The 14,565-nt window shown below is 33.1% G+C and overlaps 2 protein-coding genes across 2 annotated transcripts; both read left to right on the forward strand.

Annotated features, from left to right (window-relative positions):
• Positions 1–8,216: 8,216 nt before the first annotated feature.
• Positions 8,217–9,422, forward strand: LOC112040263 (pentatricopeptide repeat-containing protein At1g12775, mitochondrial-like). Its single transcript, XM_024073155.2, has one exon. It carries the CDS (start codon positions 8,217–8,219, stop codon positions 9,420–9,422), a length of 1,206 nt encoding a protein of 401 aa, XP_023928923.2.
• Positions 9,423–9,566: 144 nt separating this feature from the next.
• On the forward strand, positions 9,567–10,007 carry LOC136069036 (pentatricopeptide repeat-containing protein At1g64100-like). The gene has a single exon (XM_065777096.1). The coding sequence runs from the start codon at positions 9,567–9,569 to the stop codon at positions 10,005–10,007; it is 441 nt and encodes a 146-aa protein (XP_065633168.1).
• Positions 10,008–14,565: the final 4,558 nt, after the last annotated feature.

Genomic DNA, 14,565 nt, shown 5'->3' on the forward strand with positions numbered 1-14,565 from the left:
AACATGCACTGAAAACAAAACAGGGATTGAGTTTGTTTGCGTTGAAAATCTTAAACATGCACTGAAGACAAAAAAGGGATTTGGTTCTTTTTTGATAGGAAGGGCCGGGATTGAGTTTGTTAGAAATGATGGTCTAACGTCGTCGGCTACTAAGTCATTGATGGAGTAGATGAAGATGCCAAGGCTTGGTCTACCGGTATGAAAATCCTAATATGATTTGTTGATTCTTGTTGAAAAAGCAAAAAAATTTAAGTAAAAATAGAGATAAAAGTAAATAAACGTAAACAAAGGGAGATGTTGATAAGGATTCACCATCAACATTTGCTTTGTGTTGTTGGAAACGGTTTGAGGGAGGAGAAGTTTGTGTTGTTTTTATAGCAAGGAGAAGTGTTGGTGCTTGTTAGTTATGTAAATGATTTGAACGTGAGTTAGTAAAAGGCATGCATGATGGAAACTATTAAAAACTTTTTTTTTTTTTTTTTGAAGAGGAAAATATCCTCATAATTCATTAAATGGAGACAGAGTCAAGGTACAAAGCTTGCACTATAGGTGGAGGAGATTCCTCCATCCAGATTACATCATGTGACCCATTTTTTGCATGCCTAGCTAATAAGTGGGCAATTGTATTGGCGCTCCTTTTAGCAAATAGTACTTGTGACCAACCAGACCCATTAAGCAGACAAAGCACATCCTGCAGAATATGGCCAACCCGTGATGACAGATTCCTCTTCCTCTCCAGCGCAGTCATAACCAATTGGTTGTCTCCTTCAACCACCATCTCCCTAAAACCACACTCCAATGCAAACTCCATTGCACATCTACAAGCAAGGGTTTCAGCTTCCTCGCTGCAAGCCACCGGTGGTTCCTTACCTGAAAATGCAGCCATAACTTCACCACGTTCATTCCGAATAATAGCTCCAAATCCTGAAGCTTCTTCATCCTTGAATATCGCCGCATCAAAGTTTAGTTTGAACCGGTTTGGAGGTGGTGGTCTCCAGCTAATCGGGTTTGAGCTTGGCGGACTTGTGACTAAGCGGGATTAAGCATGCCGAAATTCTTCCATAAAATCTGCAGCCCTTTTATTTAGAATACCAGGTGCCTGCAACTGTTTCCCATGGATCAAAGCATTTCTTCAATTCCATATTATCCAAGCCTGTGCTAGGAAAAGTTCTAACTCATCAATAGTGAGCCTAGCCATTAGTTCCTCCCATAATTGTAGCATATCCTCCGGACCCACATGGCTCTTCTGCAATCTAGCTGAGTAGCCAGCCCAAATGTCCTGTGCCACACCACAATTCCATAATGCATGGATTTCAGTTTCTAGTTCCATCTTCCAAGCTTCACATCAGTTATTTGCAATAATCTGCTTCTTGGACAGGTTTACCTGAGTTGGCAAAATGCTACGGCAAGCTCGCCAGCCAAAGACCTTAATCTTGTTTGGCACCTTTAGCTTCCATAGAGTTTTCCACATCTCCCCTCCCACAGCTCCTCTAGAACATTCAGCACAGTTCAATTCCCTCCATGCCTTTCGCGCCACACGATACCTCGACTTAACAGAATACTCACCTGATTTCTCACCAATCCATACCACTATATTAGATATATCTCTGTAACTCAATGGTACATGCAAAATGGCTTTAGCATCATCACGGTGGAAATTCTGCCAAAATGAATTCTCGGTCCCACCCCCTAGAATTTGGATCTATCACTTTGTTTTAAATTTGATTCTTTTTCTTTGAGATTAAAAAAACAAAAACAAATGCTTGATTTTTTTTAATAACAAAACGTGCTTGAAACGTGCTTTATTTTTCTGCCAACCATCAAATCTAATTAAAACTCCTTTTACTTCACTTTTCTATCCCCACACTTTTTTCAATAATGCAGTAACCATCCTCTCCTTTTATTCCATGTTCTCCCGTTTGTTTGATTTTTTTTTTATATGAAAAAACGTGCTTGATTTATTTATTTTTTAATAATAAAACCTGCTTGATTTTGTTAGAGAGTTTGCTTCTTTTCTTTAAAGTTACCAACTAACCATACATAATTTCCTTAAAAAAAAAAAAAAAGTAACCGAAGATAAAGAGAAGGAGAGGTATATGTTAATAATTTGCTAAATTTAAGGAGACGGATGGGAAAACAAATTCTATTAAAAAAAAAAAAAACTGAAAACGTTTAACCAAGAGAGTGGTCCTATTTATCACAAAAAAAGAAAAAGAAAAAAGAAGTGGTCCTATTTTGTTGGCAATGTTTTAGTGGGAGTTAAAATATGTAGTTTTACCAAATTATTTTTTAGTTTTGTCTCTACTTAAACTTAGGAAAATAGGAGTATTTTGGAACAAAAAAAATACAGTCCAAATAGGTGCAGACCCTTAAATAGTAGTATAGATATATGGACGGACTATACTCTAGTGGAGGAATTTCTTACACGACGAATTTCATTCGCTGTTTGCTAATTTCCTCTCATATTCGCTAATTTCAGTTTTCAATATTGTTTTCATGATTTTGTTTTGATTTTTTTATATTTATTCTAGTTTCATATATGAACAAATTTTCCCCCATGTTCAATTACATGATTAATTCTTAATCCCAATTCCTTTATAGAAATTGTACTTGTGTAATTGATTGATGACTAACAATATAAATACAGTAATAACTTGCAAGGCCTCGTGGTGGATTCGAATCCTGAATTAGGGTTATAGATTTTGAATCGTTATGATCAGTTGTAGAAGTTATTTTATTTTTATTTTTTTATCCTCCTTAGACCTTCCTCCTTTGCTAGCTTATATATTAAACCAGATCCTGGTTGTGGTTCTAACACAGCCACTACCACAGCCAACTAACAAGCCAAAAGAAACCCATGCCAAAACCCGCAGCAACAAAACCCAAAAAAATCCACAGCAAAACCACCACCACCGCATTAGAAGCCACAACCACCTCATAGCAAATTCACCCCCACAGAAAACCTTAATTCAAAAAACCCATGGCAAACTATAACCCACAACCAATGCAAACCACCACCCACAACTATTCACAGCCAACCCAAACATCCAGATAGTGCAGATTTGAAACAACACCCATCGAATTCAAACCTAAACCACCAAACCCACGCACCACCTTCTCAGGAGAGAGACTATGAAAGAGTGAGTCAGAGAGAGGAGAGTAGTGGTTCGGGTTGGAGAGAGAGAGAGAGAAAGAAGTTGAGACCTTGTATCGCCTGAAAAAGTGAGAAAATAAGGAAAAATGTTGAGGTTTTAAAAAGCTGCACAAAAAGCTAAAAGCTTAGCTTATAAGCTGATACCAAATAAATAACCAAGTTACAAAGTGCTGATTCTTAACCAAAAAGGGCCTATCTATCTATATCTGAAGAACAGTAACAACACCAACAACGCCAGTCGAGAAAGCACACATAACATGTGTACTTTTGAGAATGCCACACAAGACAAGCAAATAAATGGATGTGTTTTTGACTGATGAACTTCTCACTGAGATCCTGCTTTGATTACTAGTGCCGTGTGTTGTATGATTTTAGAAGAGTTTCCAAAAAGTGGCGTGAGATTATTTTTAGTTCTTATTTTAAGGAACTTTTAAGGAAGAGAAACATCAAATTAGAAGAAATGGATTTATCGTCTTTGTTAGGCTTCTGCATAATTGAATGTGAATTAGAACATGCATTTTTACCTACATCATCTCTGATACATATGACTTCTTCTGATAAATGTAAAGGGAATGCACTGGTTCCAAGTGATTGTTCGTTTATTGCTTGTTCAAATGGTATGTTGCTATTCGGTAATCATCGCACTCAAACCTCCTACCTTGAAGATTGTGTCCATAGCTGGGATAATGTCTCCACGCTGGGTTGTAAGGCATAGTGTGAGTTTCATGTTACTGCACCATTGGTATCCAGACTTGTTGAGCTCCTGTCACCTCATTTTGCACCAGGGTAGATATTGGTATCAAAGGTATGCTCACGTTCCCTTGCTTGTGGCTTTTCACAAACCGAAATTTGTTTTCCTAAGGCTGGGCAATGGGATTCTTCTTGTTGACTACCTAATCCAACAGAAGCTGGAACTTGTTTCCCTACAAGGGAATATGGACAGCATGGGATATGGACCATCGCAGCAAAATTGGAGAAAACTTGTTCCTTTGTTTTGGCCAACTTGGTTTTACTTTACAATTACCTTAAGTAGAAAACTTGCTAGATTATAATTTTTTCCCGAATAGTGTATAAGCTTTTTATTTATAATAGTTTTTTGATATAAGATAGAATTTTTACTTTAACCTAATCTAAGTGTACATGTGTGTGAAACTCCCTCCTGAAGACTTGAACCCCGGCCCTTACCCCTCCCCACCCCACAAGTGTTTATACTTGTAGAGTGACCACCATACTAAGGGTGCGTGGTAGCTTTTTATTTATAATAGTTTGTATTTATAAATGTATAGTTCATGGATGTTACGGGGATAGTACAAAACTACAAATTAAAGAATGGAAGACTATAAAGTTGTTATTTTTATTTTCTTGGTTAAAAAGGTGCATTAAATTACCATAAGTTTAAGGGAAAAAAAATTATAACTGAAGTTAATAGTTTGAGTAAACTACACCTCTAGCCTCTGGCATCACTGATAACTAGTATGAAACTTGTGCTTNTCCAACAAAAGCAAAATTCAATTTTTATTCTAATTGGATTTTTTCTAAGTTTTGGCTTTATTGCTTAGTTAGTAATGGACCACATATAGTCATAGTATATTATATAAACTAGTCACTAACCCGTGCGATGCACGGAATAGTTAAATAAAAGGACAATTAACCAACATCACGTTAAGGTAAAAGAATTAGTGAGAGACTGATTTGCCCACCAAGAATTTAAAAGAAAAAAAGATTGATATAATAAAATTTAAGAAATTTAGAAATAGAAAATTAGGTTAATAATATGCATATTACATTTTGCTAGTTAGCGTTTAAAAAAAAAAAAACTGTCATAATTAAATAAAATATAATGGAAATAAATATTTAACTTCTATGCTTTTCTATAGTTTAGAAGTGTTGTCTAACATAGAATGTTATTGGATTGTAAGAAAGATTTTTATAAAATGTTAATACCATATATATATGCTTATATTGTCAATGTCTCACTGCAGGTGCATAGTTACTGAAACCTACAAAGTAATTTACAATTCTTAAATTAATAAAGCAAAATCCCAAAAGTTATATATATACACACACACTCAAAACTGATATAAACTACAAAGATAAAACAAATCTTATTTAGTTGTAGTAATAACAATATAAATAATTCAAAACATAGAACATTATCAAATTTATAACACATAATTCTATTATTTTTACGTTGAATCCAAACAAATAATTAATTGAAATTAATCCAAACAAATAATTAATCAACCAAAAATCAAAACTTTAATTAAGAAAACAAAAAATCACATGAACCCAAATAAAAATTCTCAATAAAGCAAAAACATATAAGGTAAAGAATTAAGATCAACCTACTAAGACGCAAATACCAAAAACCCCAAAACTTAAAGCTTCCAAATTTTATAGAATCCCCAAATTCTACTTCAAAACCAAACAAAACCCTTCAAATTCAAAAAATTCATATATAATATACCAAATAAAAATTTACCACACCTTGGGTTGAAGACATAGATTGCTGTTTTGATTTTTCTCCAAAAAATAGAGATGCTTCATCTGTCATATACAATATAAAATAATTATTAGAAATTTCAACCCAAAAACCAAATCACAAAAACACTATCAAAATATAGAGATTAACCCAAATACTTAGAAGAAAATAAATTCTAAACATAACAAAACAATAAGATAGAATGAAAATTTCAAGCACATATGAAAGCAAATAAGAAAGACAAAACCACCTTTTTTTATTTTTTTTATTTTTACGTGAGTCTCTTTCCTTCTTATTTTTTTTAATTTTAAAGTGAAGTTAAGTTTTGGGTTTTGAGATGGTATTGCTAGGGTTTTAAGGAGAGAAGAGAGAGTCCTACCAGGAGTCTTAACAATATAAACAATTCAAAACATGGAACATTATCAAATTTATAACACCTAATTCCATTATCTTTTACGTTGAATCCAAATAAATAATTAATTGAAATTAATCCAAACAAATAATTAATCAACCAAAAATCAAATTTTATAAAAAAACAAAAAATCACATGAACCCAAATAAAAATTTACCACACCTTGGGCTAGAAGACATAGGTTGCAGCTTTGATTTTTCTCCAAAAAATAAAGATGCTTCATCTGCCATATACAATATAAAATAATTATTAGAATTTCAACCCAAAAACCAAACCCATAAAAACACTATCAAAATATAGAGATTAACCCAAATACTTAGAAGAAAATCAATTCTAAACATAATAAAACAATAAGATAGAATGAAAATTTCAGGTACATATGAAAGCAAATAAAAAAGACAAAACCTACGTTTTTTTTTTTAATTTTTTTTTTTTACATGAGTCTCTCTCCTTCTAATTTTTTTAATCTTAAAGTGAAGTTGAGTTTAGGGTTTTGAGATAGTAATTGCTCGGGTTTTAAGGAGAGAAAAGAGAGTCCTACCAGGAGTCTCTCTCTTTTTTTCTTAATCCTAAAGTTTTTTTTTTTTATTTGAAACCTAAAGTTGGTCATTTTTTTTTTTAATTCTAACGTGAGGTATCTTAAAAAATTATAATTAAATTTTAATCTTCAATTTTATATTATATATAGATAATAATAATGATATGATAAACTTTGGAGAGGCCAACAAAATATATCTAATAGAGTTTTACTTAAACAAAACTATTGTAACACTAATAAATATAAGAAGATATAAAACCTAGAATAAAAAGAATCTAAAATAAAAAGAAAAAGAAAATAATGGTGACGTGGAAAATTGTGGGAGCTTTAAAGGCTTCAGTTTTATATAGAATATATAGATAATAATAATAATAATAATAATAAATATAGATGATGATTTTTGTGATAAGTTGATGTAGGATAGAATTTACAATTTAATTTTTGTAATTTAATTTTGGTATTTTTATGCAAAAACGTTATTTTAGGTTTAGGTGATTTATTTCCTTGTTTTTAGGTTCTTTTAATGTTTTTTAGGTCAAATTTGGTTCCTATTATGGTTAGGTATTAATTAGGGCTTATTTTAGAATATATTTTCTTGTCCATCAAGTTTTATGGAGCCCTTAAATAGGCCTCCAAGTTTGTTTACGTTTTTCAATATTATTGATATTAATAAAAATTCAATCTTTTGTCTATTGTTTTTCTGGTGGATTCTATATAAGATACAAAATCTAAAATAAAAACGAATCTAAAATAAAAAGAAAAAGAAAATAGTGATGATGTGGAAAATTGTGAGAGCTTTAAAGACTTTGGTTATATATATATATATATATAGATGACTTATAAATTTGAATTATTTTAAGTTACACAAAAAATGGTTGTTAAATATAAAATCATTCAAACTCTTTCTTCCTCTAATTTTATATATAAAGTTAGATGTATGATTAAATTTTTTATGGTTTATTTATATTGGGCTATTCATATTCTACATTGAATTAACTCATTTGATACAAAAATTAAAAAACTTAGATTAGATGGGACATTTGGTGCAAAATTAAACTCTAATTTTTCAATTTTTATATTGAATTAACTCATTTGGTACAAAAATTTAAAAACTTAAGTTAGATGAAACATATGAGGCAAAATTAGACTAAACTAATTGAAATATAATTTAAAATCTAATTGAATTTTTTTTCAACTTTGACTTTTAATAAATACATAAATAATTCACTTGGTACAGAATTAAAAATTAAATACAACATGTGGTGCAAAATTAAAAATCTAATTAAAATATAATTAGATTTTCTAGTTTTACCTTTTAATATATATATATATATATATTGGCTTACAATGGATGGAGTAGATCCAGAAAATAACAAAGTGGTACTACCCAAGATAAAACCATTTTCAGCCAGTAAATCAACGCAGTGATTCCCTACCTTTTGTGCATGTGAAAGGAGATGCATGTTTCATACTAATCAAAGGTTTGGCACTTATGCTCTCTCACCATGAGATAACTGATCGGTAGCTTAGTTTAAGGAAACTGCCCTCAAAACCGACCGACCCGACCCGAACTGATTCTTCGTTTCGTTCTGATTTTCGCTGTCGAATTGTTTGTTGGATATTCAAGAAAATGGGTACGCTGCTTCGTTCTTCCCAAACTTGTTTTCGTTCTTATTGTTATTCTACTCCTACTGCTGCTAGTGCTAAAAAAACCCCGAATCACAATCACAATCACAATCAAAATCAATTCTTGAAACCTGTTAGAGATCAGTGTAAATCTAGAAGCTTTAGGAATGTTGATGATGCCTTAGACTTGTTTGATAAAATGCTTCACACGCGCCCTTTGCCTTCCATTGCCGATTTTAGTCACGTGTTGGGTGGCATTGCAAGAATGAAGCATTACCCAGTAGTCAGTTCTCTAATTAAACGAATCGAATCATTCGGAGTCTCTCCCAATGTTTATACTCTCAATGTTTTGATTAACTGCTTCTGCCATTTGAACCGTCTAGATTTTGGGTTTTCTGTCTTGGCAATAATTTTGAAACTTGGTTATCACCCAGACTCTGTTACTCTAAACACCCTTGTCAAGGGGCTGTGTCTTCAAGGTAACATTGCTGGAGCTGTGAGGTTGGTAGAAGAAATGGAGAAGAATGGGTATAAGCCTAATGCAATTACTTTTGGAACGATGCTAAATGCTCTGTGTAAGATTGGACAGACTAGTATGGCTATTAGGTTGCTTAGGAAGATGGAAGAAGGGAATTTTGAGCTTGATTTGACAGCGTATAACACAATTATTGACAGTTTATGTAAGGATAGGTTGGTAACTGAGGCCTTGAATCTTTTGACTGAAATGATGAGTAAAGGCATTCAGCCGGATCTTTTCACTTACAATTCCTTAATTCAAGGCCAATGCAATTTCAGCCGGTGGAGAGAGGCTACTACTCTGTTGAATGAGATGGTGCGAAAGAAGATCATGCCAGATGTGTATACCTTCAATATATTGGTGGGCACACTTTGCAAAAAGGGAATGCTGACAGACGCAAAAGAAGTTTTTGATGTGATGATTGAAAGAGGAATTAGGCCTAACACAATCACTTACAATTCTCTAATTGATGGTTACTGTTTGCAAAACAAATTGAAGGATGCCATCAAAGCATTGAACATGATGGTTGAGAGGAGTTGTTCACCTAATGTTGTTAGCTATAACACATTGATTAATGGATTTTGTAAAAAGAAAGGAATTGATGAGGTAATGAATCTCTTTCGTGAAATGTCCAACAAGGGAGTAACTCCAAATGTTGTGACTTACAGCACCCTTATAGGTGGGTTTTGTTGAGTGGAGAGACACAAGGCTGCTTTAGTCCTATTTCATAAGGTGTAGGCATGTGGCCAACTTCCAAGTCCCCAAACCTATGCTATCTTGTTGAATGGCCTTTGTAAGAACAAAAGAATTGGGGAGGCGTTGGCATTGTTTCAAGAGATGGAAGACAAAAAGTTGGACCACAATATTGTGTTTTACAACATCTTGATTGACAGTATGTGCAATGTCGGGGAATTTACAATTGCAAGAGAAATCTTTAATAGTCTTCTTGCAAAAGGATTGCAACCTGATGTTCCGACTTACAATATAATGATCAAGGGGTTTTGCAAAGAGGGGCTAATTGATAAAGCGAGTGAGCTGCTAGAGAAAATGGATGGGAACCATTTCTCTCTTGATGATCGAACATATAACACAATCATCCATGGGTTGTTGCAACAAAATGAGACAGCAAAGGCTATGGAACTTATTAAGATAATGGATGACAAGGGTTTTTCAGCAAATGCAACCACTGCATCCATGTTGGTTGACTTGCTATCTGCAAATCTAGCAGATAAAGCACTTCAAGAATTACTTATTAAGACTTTGCTAGTCAATCTATAAGGTGTATGTATATTTGTTGGTTGCAACCATGTTGGTCGACATGCTGTCATCTAATTATGTAGATAAGAACATTCAAGAATTGCTTCATAAGTTTGTGTGAAGGTTTTTTAACTTCTCTAGATCAAGGACAAGCTTCATATTTTTACCCATCGTTTGTCAATCTGTCAGCACCTGCAGAATAGTTTGCAGCATCTCCTGCCTAAATCAAGGGAAATGATTTTTCGTTGAAGTTGAAGCTATTAATGGAGAGGTCCTTCTTAGATCATTCAAAAAACTAGTATGGTATTATTAAAGAATACTGTATTGAAATGCTATCTTTTTCATGGAATAACTTCAATCAAAAGCTCACAGTGTACACTTGTCCATTGCCAAGCAAATTCGAGCAACAAATTTCCTGTCATTGTTGCTGGCGGCAACAGCTAATATCCAAGGTGCATACTTGGAGAGGGTTAATGTCTGAGGCCCTAAGTTTCCAGTCGAACTTGAAGTCAAGATGCCTTTTCTCATGGCATGGAAAGACGCAGAGTGACTGGTAGAAACCAAGCGACATAGAAATAATGTCAATTCTATCAGCTACTGCATCGTTGCCAAGATGTCTGCCAAGGAACATCCAAATGACTTGCAAGCTTTCAACTGTGCAATTCCTTCATCCAAATTATCTTGCTGTGATATTAAAATTTCTGTGAGTTGCTAAATGAGATGAAAGCTTAAAAGATGAATGCTATCGACACTGTCTTATGTATATATCTCAAGTTATGTAATAGTTACCTATGTTTGCTGTCCCAAAAGTTCGTAAGACAATCACTTAAAAAAAAAAGGTTCGGCACTTTGGGTGTTACATGGTTTTGGTTATGTACTTACAGAGTATATAATTTATACATCAGGATATTAAACGTACCGCAAATACGTACATAGTTTTGGTAACTCGTGAAATGGATGATTAAAATCAATATAAGTAGATTTCTTGTATGACTTAGTTAATCACATGATGGACTAATACACAAAAATGGTTTTGCATTATATTGAAATTGGCTTAAAAAAAAAAAAAGGCTAAATTACAAAATTCACCATTTAACTTTATGCAAAATTTATTTCAGTTTTATAATTTTAAATTTGATTATTTTCGAGTCTGTTTGGGATTTGCGTATTTTGTTGAAACTGAAAATTTTTTGCTAAAAATATTATAGATAAATGTATAAGTTAGTTGAAATAGTACAATAGGATTCATGAATAGTACCAAAAAGTGCAGCGTGACCCATGAATAGTAAAAAAAAAATTGAATAATAAAATAAGTTGGCAAAAATAATTTTTGCCAAACGGACCCTTAGTCTTATAACTTTAATGATTATTCAATGTAGTCATTTGGTTAAAAATTCAGTCACCCAAAAACTAAGGGCATTTTGGTATTTTTAAGCTTCTTAATTAAAAAAAAAAAATCTTTTAAAAAAACTTCTCACTCTCCTTCTTTCTAATTTGATCTCTCTCCCCAACCTTCATTGCAAGTTGCTCCATTGTAAAGCCGTTGGACATTGACAATGAAATTAGAAGGTGTAAAACTTGGGTTTTATACCATATCCTTATAAAATTTAATTTCTTACAAATATCGAATAAATTAAATTTTACATTGAACAAAATTTAGCAAAAAACTTGATTATAGTTTAAGGCTACAACTTTACTTAATATCTTTTTATTGGTTGTGAATTTTGAAAAAAATCTATTGTTGGATTATATTTTATTCTTATATCTTTCAAATTTGTAAAATTTTTAGAAGATAAAAAATTAGTAATTATGTCTGTGGGTACCTAGGATGTACGGATCTTCAGGCCAAGGACTTTTTTGCCTTGTAGCCTTTTACACCGCATCCTCGGCATGTCCTTCAATGTCCTAGGACGTCCTCGGACGGCTTCGCAACGTCGTAGACATGCATGGCAACGTCGTAGGCATGCTTGGCAACGTCCTCGGATGGTGTCCTAGGAGTCCCACATCGAAGGAAAACCCCCCCACTTGCTGCCTTATAAGCTGTGAAGCGAAGGGAGTAGTGTACCATCGGTTTATAGTTATTTTTATTGTGGGTACCTAGGATGTACGGATCTTCAGGCCAAGGACTTTTTTGTCTTGTAGCCTTTTACACCGTATCCTCGGCATGTCCTTCAACGTCCTAGGACGTCCTCGGACGGCTTCGCAACGTCCTAGGCATGCATGGCAACGTCCTAGGCATGCTTGGCAACGTCCTCGGACGGTGTCCTAAGAGTCTCACATCGAAGGAAAACCCCCCACTTGCTGCCTTATAAGCTGTGAAGCAAAGGGAGTAGTGTACCATCGGTTTATAGTTATTCGAATAACTAAACTGATGGTACACTACTCTCTTCGCTTCACAGCTTATAAGGCAGCAAGTGGGGGGGTTTTCCTTCGATGTGGGACTCCTAGGACACCGTCCGAGGACGTTGCCAAGCATGCCTAGGACGTTGCCATGCATGCCTAGGACGTTGCGAAGCCGTCCGAAGACGTCCTAGGACGTTGAAGGACATGCCGAGGATGCAGTGTAAAAGGCTACAAGGCAAAAAAGTCTTTGGCCCGAAGATCCGTACATCCTAGGTACTCACAAATATCATATTATTTGATAAAAAAAAACTAATAACTTTAATTAAGAACATGATTTTTATGGTATAACAGAAAATAAAAATTTGTAATTAACGTTAACAAATTGATTTTTATGGTATTGGATTTTAATTTTAATTTCTTCTTTTTTTTGCTTATATCAACTTCTTCATAACTTAAAATTATTGTTTTAAATAGAAACAACTTCTTATCAACTTTTATTTTTTGGTTGAAGTTTATCGTGATTAAAATTTTGTTTGTTGGATAAATATAAGAATGATTATGGATAATAGTTTTATTATACCTTAACTCTCATTTTTAGACTTTCAAGTCACTATAAATAATAAGGCCAGATTCATGATTTTTTTTTATTTATTAATATTTTGAACTTCCAAGTATCAATCTTTTTTAGGGTTATTTGTTATTTATTTATTTATTTTTTTCAGGGAGAGGTTTCGATGAACTCGATCAAACAATACTCTTGGTATTGAGTTTTCACAAAATAATTTCTTGAAGTTTATATCTCATATTTTGTTTTGATAGGGTGAAATTAGGTGCCTCCTACCTCACTTTCAAAGACAAAAATTCAATTATTATGTAAGTTTATCTACTTTTATTTTTCAATGTTTAGTAATTTGGGTTGTTCATAATTCTTAATTATTACATTGAGGTTACTACTTAAATATGCTTTCAATTATTATTTTTTTTTTAATTATTGAATTCAAGGTTTTTTTTTTTTTTTTTAGGCAAGGTTTTTCATTTAAATATGCACTTGAGCTTGAATTATGCAAACTCCCTTTATATTTTTTTAGGCATCTCCTTTTATATTAGTTGCATAGTTCTCTACCATATTCCATTTCATTAATTAATTTTGGACTTATATATGATTTTATTTATTTATAAAAACTTTTTTTTTGAGAATGTTATTTATAGAAACTTAATCTTACACAATATGCATTCATTATATAACTTAAAGTAAAAGGTTACTTTGTTTATAAAAAAAAAAAAAAAAAAATGAGTAAAAGATTACTTTATTTTTATTATCTTATCACCCTTAAGCTTGGATTTGCATAACTTCCTCCAACTCACCCAAGCAATCCTAGATTTCTAACCCCGCTGACCCCACCAAAACCTTCTCATCATGCTTTCAATCTCATCACATAAACTTTTAGGAAGCTGAAAACAGCTCATAGTGGTTTTTGTGCATAAAAATATAACCAACAAACTATCAAACATTTTGCTGCCTATAGTGGTTTTTGTGCATAATAAAAGGCAGGTGGATATTAGGGTCATCACTAACAGCACTGATAGCAAGGTCAAGGAATTTGATTTGGCTACTGCTAAAGATGGATCTAAATTCTAAAATATCGAATAGATCAAATTAGAATTAGATATTAGATAGGAGTATTAGAATAAAGTAGATATGCAAATTCTTACGTGATGACATCTAACAATTTTGGCTTCTCAAGTCCGAGGAATCTTCCTCACTGTGTTTCTAGCATAGTGCTCTCAGTCTCAGAGAGGCCTTAAAAGTAATTTTGCTTCATGTTTTGTCTTTTGTTTTTGCTTTCTGCTTAGGGCAGCTAGTTTGTGTAGTTTTATCTTGGTTGTACTGTTTTTTGGCTGTTTCTTTTCAATAATAATTTACGATTCAGTAAAACAAACAAAAAAAAAAATTTAATAGCAGGATCTATTGTCAAAACTCAAGATGGACATGCGTTGGCAAGCAACAAATCTTGGGCTGGTTCTGGCCCCGTTATTGCTAAAACTTGGGCTCGTGCTGGCCCCGTTATTGCTAAAATTATTTCATGGGAGGCAAATCTTTTGCATGCAAAGGATTCGGTTTGCTACCACACATTTATTTAGGCCCAACAGCAAACATGAACCTTTTTTTCTTTTTACCCTGATGAATAGAGAATCCATTATATCTATAATCTATAACAAAAAAAAAAAATCAATT

This window comes from Quercus suber, unplaced genomic scaffold (genome assembly GCF_002906115.3).
Source record: "Quercus suber isolate HL8 unplaced genomic scaffold, Cork oak 2.0 scaffold_148, whole genome shotgun sequence".
In the NCBI taxonomy this organism is placed as follows: domain Eukaryota; kingdom Viridiplantae; phylum Streptophyta; class Magnoliopsida; order Fagales; family Fagaceae; genus Quercus; species Quercus suber.